This window comes from Ipomoea triloba, chromosome 8 (assembly GCF_003576645.1).
Source record: "Ipomoea triloba cultivar NCNSP0323 chromosome 8, ASM357664v1".
In the NCBI taxonomy this organism is placed as follows: domain Eukaryota; kingdom Viridiplantae; phylum Streptophyta; class Magnoliopsida; order Solanales; family Convolvulaceae; genus Ipomoea; species Ipomoea triloba.
The window spans coordinates 2,763,045-2,774,508 of NC_044923.1; the positions used below are offsets into that span (position 1 = coordinate 2,763,045).

Here is an 11,464-nt window from a genome sequence, read left to right on the forward strand (position 1 = left end):
GGTAGATGAACATTTACATCCATTTTCCCATCAATATCACTTTGTTTCTAAATTTACTTGACAATAACAGTGGATAGAGATCTGTCCACTTTAAGACGGATAGAAATTACCATCATCTATCACTAAAAAAAATCTCAAATTAGTATTCACCTGTTGCGTCAACTGAAAGGCAAATAAAAACTTTACATTTACTTTTCGACCACTACCACAATATGTTCAAATTTACATCGATTGTAACAGTAGTCATAATTTTCGTTCAACTCTTATCTTAATTTAGTAGACAAAAACTACCCTCCATTTTCAACGAGGAGAAGAATATATATCAATAAATTTCTAGCTGATGTAGGGAAGTTAGTTGCGTTTGGGATGGGTAGTATAACTACACAAACAATGATGACACACAAATCAAGAAATGTAAGCAAACTACATATCCTTTACTCTTTGCTATATATGTAACAAGAGAATTGCTGATGATTTAATATTCTTTATGGTGTTGTTTCCTTGCTGCTCTTCAAGCACACAACAACGTTGATCTAGAACATGTCAGCTGGTCGAAATCATCATGTCCCATTCAGAATTATAAGCAAATAAGGTTTCCCCACACATTATGTAGCAGACAATAGTATTTAGCATGAAACGGACATAACATAAACTCAGGCCGGCAAAAAATTGTTAGGAATCTTAACATCTTACCTCTGTGATTGTTAGATCTTTCTCGTAGAATGGTTCCCAATCTTTCGGCGCTAGCTGCAGCCCTAATCTTTAACCGCCCACCTATCTTCACCAAATCCAAAACCCTTTGCCAAATTTGAAGCCACAATTTTGATTGACAAGATAGCTCCATGTTTAATTAACTATATTGGATATGATAGAAATCTGAGGTTAAATTGATTGGACAATTGATTGGTTAATCATAAGATTTTAAGTTTAACTAATATTTTGTTAGCGTTGTCTATAGACATTCTTAGTTTGAGGCTATGAAGAACGACCTAAATTGGTTTATCTCCTTATGGTCTTTTGTCAGTTAGGATTACTAGACGAACTTCATTCATCTTAGTTTATCTTTTTATGGTCTTTTGTCAATTACAATTATAAGACGGGTTTTACTTAGAGCATACATTTGGATAGTAGTTACGGACTTTCTCATAAATCAAAGAAAATATTGTATTTTATAGAATTTTACTTTAACACACCATTTGAATATTGTGAAAATTTCATATTGGTTGATCGTATATTATTAAACTAGTTTAAAGACGCCCAATCAAATGAATAGGAGCGCAGCATAGATTGAGGGGCGGCTCAGGGACATTGGCCAATACTTGGACTAAAGTCAATGGGTATGACCTACTAACATGAGCGACTACACCCACTCCACATATGGGACCAAACATATATGGATGGGAGGTAATAAGTGCTAAATTCTTTTATGGATCATGATCTACATAGCTATAAAAAGTTACTCAGTACATATAAAAGGTACTCTGTATATTTTGAGAGGCTAATGTGATGGATATTTTATCCCCAAATATGGAACAATTTCTTAAGTCAATAACCATGTGCATTTTTCCCAAATATGGAACAATATCGTAAGTATGTAGCCATATGCATTTTAAAATTTATTGCAAAGAAATTCTACCATACATTTAGTTCAAAGTAAGATATTCTAAAATTTGGTCATTTTTAGGTAATTGTATCAAAATAAATGCATATAGTACCAATTAAAAATATCTACCAATATGGGAAGAAAAATATTCCAAAATTTTGTTTAACAGTTTTAGGCCAGGTAATTGTAACAAAATAAATGCATATATACCAATTAAAAATATCTACCATAAATATCAAGAAGTTGCAGTAATAGGAGCTTATTTAAAAACTTATAACTTATTTTAAGCTATTAATAAACTATAAGTTCTGTTTGGCAATTTTATCAAAATAAGCTATTAGCTTAAATAAGAGCTTATTTTTAAACACTAAAAAATAAGCTAGTAGCTTTTTAACTTTTTTTTTTCCATCTTTATCCTTGTTATTTTAAATAAATGACATTATTTTCCCCTCCCAATTAAAATCGTCTTTTTTCTCTTCTCTTATATTTTTATTCATCATCTTCCGTAAATAATATTGCTACTTCATTATGCTATGCTAGATCAGGATTATGCTAATAGTTTCATTTCAAAATGTTAAATTTTAATATGTAAACAAACCTATTTAAATTTAAAACTATTTAAATTTTACGAAGAAGTCCTTTTGTTTATCAAAAAAACTAATTTTACCAAACATTTTTAAACATAAGCATAATCAGATAGCTTAACAACTCTTCAGTTTTCAACTTCTAGCTTATAACTTTTCAGCTTTCAACTATTTGTCAGCTTTAGACTACATTTTTTGCTATGTTTGCCGAAGTATTATTATATATCACCATTTAGGTAGTAACTTTGACTTTTCCCGTAAATCAAAAGAAATTTGAAGTGTAAAGTGTAATACATTATAAATTTGAAAAAATAATTTTATATTAAGAAAAACTAACTATGTGAATATGTGAAGAATAAACTCTGCACATTTGTTTATTTTTATATAATGTAAAATACATATCTTTATTTATTTATTTATTTATTTTTTGTGAACAAGAGGGGACTGAAAGCCCCGAGATATTAGCGGTGTCTACCAGAAGTTAAATTTGAAGCGTCCCGCAGCAGGTGGTCATTTAAACCCTCATGAGGATAGTCCAGGACAGTGGTGCCCCATTGAGAGTGTTGCCCCATATTAGCTAAGAAGTCCGCACACTGGTTACCTTCCCAGAAGTCCGCACACTGGTTACCTTCCCAGAAGACATGGACAATCTTGAACGTTTGAAAGTGGCTCATGAGAAGGGTACATTCCGCAGCAAGCGTGTTGTATCTTAACGCATGTTCTGTTTCCTTGCGTAAAATCTGAATCATGGCTTCCGAGTCTGTTTATGCAATTATATTAGTGAATCCCCGGTCTCTTGCAATGATAAGACCTTCCCAGAGACCCCAGAACTCTGCCATAAGATGATCTTTTCTTATTATCTTTTCAATTCTCTCTATCTTTTGTCTAATGCATACACATCTCTCTCTTTCCGCATAATAAATACAAGCTACGCATGTTATGAGAGTAGTACATACTCTTAATTAAGGGAATGTTTAATTTACTTCAAGTTATATAGCATTAGTAATTTAGTATGATATTGAATTTAAGTATAATTATCTTATACAATCTTGTTTGGTTCAAGTTATGTGATAAAATATGGTATTATAACATTTTTTTTTGAAAGGTATTATAACATTTATGTCACATAAGAAAACGAGATATAATGAAGATAATGTTATTACTTACCTTTTCTTAAATATTGTAATATTAGTTTTAAATATCTCAATAATTTTGTCTTTTATACATCTCATATAATTATGGGAAAAGGGTCAAATAGGCCCTCGAACATTTCATAAGAAGTCAATTAGGTCCACGAACTTTTAAAACGTGCAATTAGACCCTAAAACATGTCAAAATAAGGCAATGAAGCCCATGAACAGGTAATTGACCTGTTATTACCGGTCATTTGGATTTTCCGGCGACCGGCGACACTTTCCGGCCACCGACGACACAGTCCGGCGACCGGCGACGACCGAATCGTCGCTGGTCGCCGTCTCCGGCGAATGGCCGCCTTCTCCGTGAAGAAGGCAACCAGAAATGGCCGCCTTCTTCACGGAGAAGGCCACCAGAACTTTAATTGATAGACTCAACCAAGAAAGTGTTAGCAAGAATTGAACTCATAATTATTCAAATATAAAAATTATAATCTACCTACTCGACCATCTTTTTTAATAATCCTTACAATTTTAACTAAACAAACTAAGTTATTTATTTTTAGTCCTAAATTTATAAGTAGCATTTCACTTTTAATCTTTTTTTAAGAGCAAAACTGACTATAGGGGTCCTCTTAATTTCAGTCCATGACTTTCAAAAGTGTTAATTGCATACCATGACTTTTCAATTTGTATCAATTTTGGTCACTCCGGCCAAATTGCCAGCCAAATTTCGCCGGAAAATTTTAAAAGTTAAAATAATGAGAGTATTTTAGTCATTTCACATTATTTTCTTCTTCTCCGGCGAATTCTTCTTCTTCTCCGGTGACTTCAACTCTGCCTCTCCGTTCCCCTCTCTTTCTTTCGTCCAAAGGCAGCCATAACAATGGAGACCTCCTTCGTCAATGTACCAAGCAACCATAGGTCTCGAACTGCACCATCCTCTCTTCGTATCTCTCCCGTCGGCGGCAAGCAACACGATGGTCAGTGCAACGGCAATAAGAATTTCGGCGGCAATGGCACGCCCATCTCCTACTCGCTCACCCTCCTCTCTCGACCCCAAAGCTGTGAACCTTCTCCTCCGGTGAAGCTCCGACAATAGCATGGTGCTCGGCGATCGGCGACGTGAACAAGCTCCTCGTCTCCTTACTTCGGCGTACAGTAGAAACACCCTTGTTCTCCCCTGTTTTTCCGGCGAGCTGGTGACGGCAGTGGAAGCAGCAAGCGGCAATGGCGATCCTTCCTTCCTGTTCGGAGTATGTAAAGAGCATTCGTCGGCAGCGACGGCGGCGCGATGCAGAGCAACAATGGCGGAGAAGAAGAATAACCAAAATTAAAAAAAAACCTAAGTTTGCATCGTCGGAGAAGAAGAAGAATTCGCCGGAGAAGAAGAAAAAAATGTGAAATGACTAAAATACCCTCGTTATTTTAACTTTTAAAATTTTCCGGCGAAATTTGGCCGGTAATTTGGCAGGAGTGACCAAAATTGATACAAATTGAAAAGTCATGGTATGCAATTAACACTTTTAAAAGTCGTGGACTGAAATTAAGAGGACCCCTATAGTCAGTGGACCAAAATGACAATTTGCTCTTTTTTTTATTTGCAAAGTAATCGTACATATTGTGAACCGAATGTCCTTTAAAAAGTACAGCAACCGTTTTCTTTCCTTTGCATTTAATGAAGTAAACTTAATTAATTTTTTTTTGTGTAATTAAATTAAATATACATAACATTATCTTTTTCGAAAAATGAGATAAATGGTCTATTTTTGTCATAGATAGAGGCCAACAAATGGCAATAAGCCCAATGTCATTGCCTCCCACCATTTCCTTTTAGCCTTTGCTCTCCCCCCAAAAACACCCTTCTTGTCTCTTCTTTGCCCCCACACCCTCACATGCCCTCTCTTTTTTTACTTTCTTTGTAAATATTTTAATTTCTTCAACAATAATTAGTGTATGTGTTCAATTAGTATTGAGTAAGATTTTTGTCACTCATTTTAATTTTATCAAAAAAGAAAAAAAATTAAAAATCATGCCCTCGTATTTTACTAAATCAATAAGTATATAGTAGACAAGTTATTTAAATAATTAGTTTGATAAACGCAAGATTCAACGTTCAACTCTCCGTGAAAACTGATCATAGCTATTTTCTCAACCAAATGAAGCACAAAGAGCCAATATCGCTTCCACTGAGGCTCGAACCCACCCCTTCTCATGTTGGGTGCAATCAGGTGCCACTAGACCACATCTTTAACAGTTAGTGGCATTCATCAACTATGAATAACCTAAACTGACTTACCTTCTTGTGGTCTTTTTATGCTAAGGCCACAATGCGAGCTTCACCTAGCTAGATGTGCAACTTCAGATAATAACTGTAACTCTTCTGACTAGAATCACAAAACGAATTTCACTCACAATACCCATTTAATTAGCCATATGATTACAAATTTTACTGTAATTCAAAAAGTCAAAAATAAAATAAAAAGTAAGAATAAGTATGATATTACTCATTATCCCTAGAAAGTAATTAATAATAGCAATCCCCAACTCCCAATTTAAATACCCCTTTCACTCCTCTCATTCCCACCACACTTTCCTTTTCTTTCTTCTTCTTCTCCAACACATTTATTCCCAAGAGAGAACAAAAAGTGTTCTCTCTACTCTTTAGTCTCCACCTTTTTTGTCAATTGCTCCTCCCAAAAATGGGCGTGACGAAATCCAACAAATCGTCGCAAAAGGCAATGATCAAGCAGATGGTCAAACGCTGCTCCAGCTTGGGAAAGAAACATCATGGCTACGTCGACGATGAAGACGAGGTTGTCGGGCTCCCCCTCGACGTTCCCAAGGGACACTTCGTCGTCTACGTCGGAGCTAACCGGACCCGCTACATTGTCCCCATCTCTTTCTTGACCCGGCCGGAGTTTCAGGGCCTTCTCCGGCGAGCCGAGGAAGAATTCGGCTTCGATCACGATATGGGTCTCACTATCCCTTGCGACGAACACGTTTTCGAATCTCTAACGTCAATGCTTAGGTAAAAAAACCCAAGAAAACAGCCGGAATTAGTATCGGAAAATTGGGTTATTTTCGTCGCTAAAAAATGACGGTTTTTACCTTTTTGTTCCCCCTATATATTGTGTTGTTATTATTATTAACTAGCTAACTCAAAAATATGGGGTATGAAGCAATGGAGTCCTATGGTAATTTATTTTTAATTTTTTTTAAAGAAATATTTATTGTAATATGTAAAGTTGATGATGATGAAAAGTTTGTGTTTTTCCTCACGGCGGTTTTGGACGACTTTCGTCACTTTGTACCCTGTGGGAGAGAGGCTTTCAATCACAGACTTCAATGGTTAATATAATTATATTAATGCACTTTTTTGCTTTGTTTATTTCAAAATTTTCATTGCATTATCTTTAGTTATTGCATATTGTTTGTTTAATTTTATACTCCCAAAATGAGGACCCCACGCCCAAACAGAGCATAGACTCAATCCCAAGTCGTTTGTGACAAATTTCACTTTTGTTGATTTTATAGGCCTATATAGTTGATAGTTGTTCAACACAATTGATTAAAAATTGGAATAGCTGTGAAAAAAAATTTAAGGAAAACATATTGCTTTGGGGATAAAAGATTCCAAACGGTTTATAAGTCCTCTTTTAGGGTAATTATACATTTCAATTGACTAATTAAAATATTCAGCCTAAAATAGGAAGTAACTCTCACAAATTATGGACGTTAATTACAAATTAATCTCTAAAAACATAAAGAACTTAATCTTCTAAATCATTAAGAAAGTGATCTTTTAAAATCAGACCAAAATCTTCCATGATGTACTTTCCATGAATGAAATGAACCACCAATGTTCAACTCATCACATTTATTTTTGTTTCTTTATCTATTGTGTTTTAGTGAAAATTATTATGATGAGCAACTATTGGTAGATAACATTAATGAAAAGTTTTTAAAAATTAAAAAAAAAATATTATTTATAGATAACATTAATGAAAAGTTTTTTAAAATTAAAAAAATATTATTTATATTTTTTAAAAGTAGGTTGACACTTGGTCGGATTGACTATATCAATCACCCGACCCGGCCACTAATATATTTTTTCTACCTACCCTTATCTTGACGAATCCTTATACCATGGACCAGGGTATACAGTAATAAGTACGGAGTATTAATTATAGAACCTAACAATAAGGTATAACGTTGTAAAATACCGTTAAAACTTAGTAGGAATGTATGTATAGTAGAGCTACAAAAATAAGTTGGGGGGTTTACTTGAGTAGTACGCAATATAATGCAGCTAGAATTGGAAGTTAGTTCACTAGACAAATAGACATGCATGATTGATACGTAGTACATTTTTAGCTGCCGGGAAATTAGATTTTGTGTTTGTAGAGTGGCTTAGCATAGAGTAATATATTAATGACCCGAGGACATGTCAGACGATCGGCATGTGTCCCTTCTTCCCTCTTTATATAAAGGACATTTATTGTATTTGGGAGGAGACTTTACTCTCGCAACCTACACTACTCCAATCGGAGCCTCCCGACCTCGCGTGGCCGGGCCTTTAATTAACTTCTCGGTCACATCAATCACCTTTGTTTATCTTCCCGATCTCATGTGGTGGAACCTTTATTTAACTTCCCGACCATATTATTTCACCTATAATTGAATTTCCGGTCACATTTACCTGACCCAAAAGAATATACTTTATTGCACACAATGTACGTGTAAAAACTAGTCTAACTAATAAGTATTGATGATAGAACCTAGCTAATTAACAATAAGGTATAACTTCGTAAAATACGGTTAAAATTTCATAGGAATGTATGTAGGGCAACAAAAATAAGTAAAGTTGGGGTTTTACTTGAGTAGTACGCAATATAATGCAGCTAGAATTGGAAGTTAGTTCACTAGAAAAATAGACATGCATGATCGATACGTAGTACATTTTTAGCTGCCGGGAAATTAGATTTTGTGTTTGTAGAGTGGCTTAGCTTAGAGTAATATTAGTGAACACAAATTCATTTTCTCCGGCTGAATTGTAGACACCTCTATTAGGTCCGAAAGATTTAAGATTGGTCCATATTCAATGCCAAGGATATAGAACCCTTACCTTTAATTATAAGGATGGATGAGTCTCTTGCCGCTCAATCACACCCTAGGTTTGAACGCAAATTCTATCTAAACATCAAATATTTTAATTGAATAAGGTTATGAGGTCAAATACACCTCCGAACATTAAACAAGAAGTTAATTAGATCTACGAACTTTTAAAAGTTACAATTAATCTTATAAACATGTCAATTTAGCGCATCAAACCCTAAAAATCATATAGTGACTTGTAATAGCAGGTCGATCACTAGGGTTCCAACGATATTCCAACAACCTCTAGAAAAGACGACTCATTAATGTTATTAGTGAGTTAATATGTCAAGACATTGTCAAACATTGTCACTTTACATGGATTGATTGTCTTGTCTCCAAATCACCTAAATCAAATCAAATAAAACATTAGTTGAAAATCATAGTTAACGTGGAAGATCTATATATGCTATATTTGGGGGGGTAAATAATTGAGGACTAAGAGATCCATTATCATCTCTGATCTGATTCTCTGTTATCTTTCACATCACACTTACCCATGCAAATCAAAATCTTACAATTATACTCACACATGTATGCGATCCAGTTATATATATTTGGGATCCAAATTGTGCTCAACTGCCATGGCCGGCGCCACTAAATGGGGAGGAGATGCTACCTTTTCGATATTGGGGTGGTGGTTGGTGGTGGTCCTGAGATAATCCACACCCCACACTATATATATATATGGCCTCCCTTCTTAATTAATGCAGCCCTACACCTACCATATATGTATGTTTAGGATGTATGAGTCGCATCGGGTGAGAATACGCGTTCAAGTGTACATATGCGAACGTAAAAATGCACCATGTAAATTATAATAGTGTGGACTAGTCATCGTTATATAATTAGCATTTAGAAGCGGTTTAACCACATTTGACGAGTCTTCCACAAATTGCAAACCAAATTGTCCCCTAGCCTCTTCAATTCAATGAATTCATGTGTGTTGCCATTTAGTCCACATGAAAATTTGTCTCTTGATGAATATATCACATATAGCAATTTCAGTCCCTCCTTGACCACTCACAAACCACATTAATTATATAATATTTGTATGCATACCACTCCATATATATATGTGGGGGGAGGGGGGAGGGGGGGGGGGTTCGAGAGGGTATGACCCAAATAATAATTAAGAGGTGGGCTTGACCAAGGAGATCCAATTAGGAAAGTGGAAGTGGATCTTTTTCTGGAAAGAGGGCTAAGGGTGCTTTTGGCAGCGCGATATGGAGCACAATTCAAGAAAACAAGCAGTGGGGATACGCGGTTGGCCTAGGCGAGGGAGTGTCGACCGGTGACCCCAACGCCAGATCTTTGTTCACCGGTGAGTGGTGGACCCGTGTGGTCAAGCAGACCGAATTGAAGCAGACTAGGCCACTAGAGAGTGGTCGACGGACCACCACCGCGTCCGCGGCCTTAGCGCCTTTTGGTTCGTTGTAGGAGTGCATTGGCCATCCATTGGCGGTTGGAGAGCCTCAACTTCGTTCACCCAGCTATGACAAGTCACCCAAGTAAGTGGCGGGCCGTCCAGTGGAGGGGAGAACCCTATTAAATACCCACTTAATACCCAATCTTATATGATTTTACCTAACTGAGTCCTCGACTGTTAGAATTAATGACTAAATTGTGAAAAATTACTATAGTTGAGAATTAAATTGAACGTCTAACACTATAGTCGAGGACTAATTTTGGTAAAATCACTAATCGAAGACTAAATTGACTATTAATAGATGAGAAATTACCAAACTACTGTTACAGAGGACCCAATTAGTTTAAATCATCGAAGTTGAGGACCCGATTAAGTACAAAAATAAAACATTTAGAACTAAATCGAGAAAAATCACAATAGTCGATGACTAGATTTGTATTAACTCAATTAAAAATTATCCTATTGAAAATATTTCAATCATTTTTCTATCAAATTGTACTTCTCTCATGCCTAAATCCTGATTAGATGTATAAACAATTATGTAATAGACAAGATAATCTGATCTTGTTAAAACATGTTGGATGTATAAAAGATTTTAGTGGATCCATTATGTTCTTCCTTATGGTGCTACTCAAGTGGTCCATGCAATATAATGCTACTTCAATTTACTTCTCCACCTGGCCCAGTCTACTTTTGCTCTAATATTTCATTCAGATCCAAGTTGTTTTGGGTAATATTTGACTTTTGTTTTACAAATTAAAAAAAAAATTGAATAATATTTTTGAAGCATAATATCTTAATTAAATAAGAATTAATATATGTACTTCATGTGAAAATTAAAAATTCTAATCTAGACATGGCAATAGGGGGGTGGGGGTAGAGTAGGGTCCCTATCCGCGCCCCTAGTTACTAACCCCTATCCTCGACCAGCCTCGTTCCTTGATTGAGATTTTAACTATCCAATTAATTCAACACTCATAAAAATTATATTAATTTCGTAATTAGTAAGAAATAGGAATTTAAGATAAACAGCAACGATACTTAAAATATTCAATTTCTCAAATACAGTATTACGATATTATATACCTAACCAAAACAATTAAACGAGTAGTACAAAATTAAATACTTAAAAACATTAAATATTACTCAAATACTCAAAACGTTCAAATCCTTAACCAAATAGTGCGTCCAAACATTTTGATAACATGTCCAAATTTTTAGTTAACATAATTACAAATGGTTTACAAAAAGGCCAGCGAGTTAGTATGTTTTGGTAAGTATAATGTTTTAATTTAATATTCAATGTATTAAATTTGTAAGTCTTTTTAGATTAGTGACACGGTCTTTTCAGTTTATTCCTAGATTAGTGACAAAGTTGCTTATGCTTTGGCAAGGGCGGCTCGTTCTTAACCTGGTCTTCTTTGTTGGTTGTTTTTTATTCCGTCTTGTATTGAAAATTTAATCTGAATATATATATATATATATATATATATATATATATATATATATATATATATATATATATATATATATATATATATATATTTTTTTTTATATA

General features: G+C 34.8%; 1 protein-coding gene across 1 annotated transcript; it reads left to right on the top strand.

Moving 5' to 3' along the window:
• The first annotated feature begins 5,929 nt into the window (after window positions 1–5,929).
• On the top strand, window positions 5,930–6,719 carry LOC116027811 (auxin-responsive protein SAUR50-like). The gene has a single exon (XM_031269567.1). The coding sequence runs from the start codon at window positions 6,023–6,025 to the stop codon at window positions 6,353–6,355; it is 333 nt and encodes a 110-aa protein (XP_031125427.1). The 5' UTR covers window positions 5,930–6,022; the 3' UTR covers window positions 6,356–6,719.
• The last annotated feature ends 4,745 nt before the right edge of the window (window positions 6,720–11,464 follow it).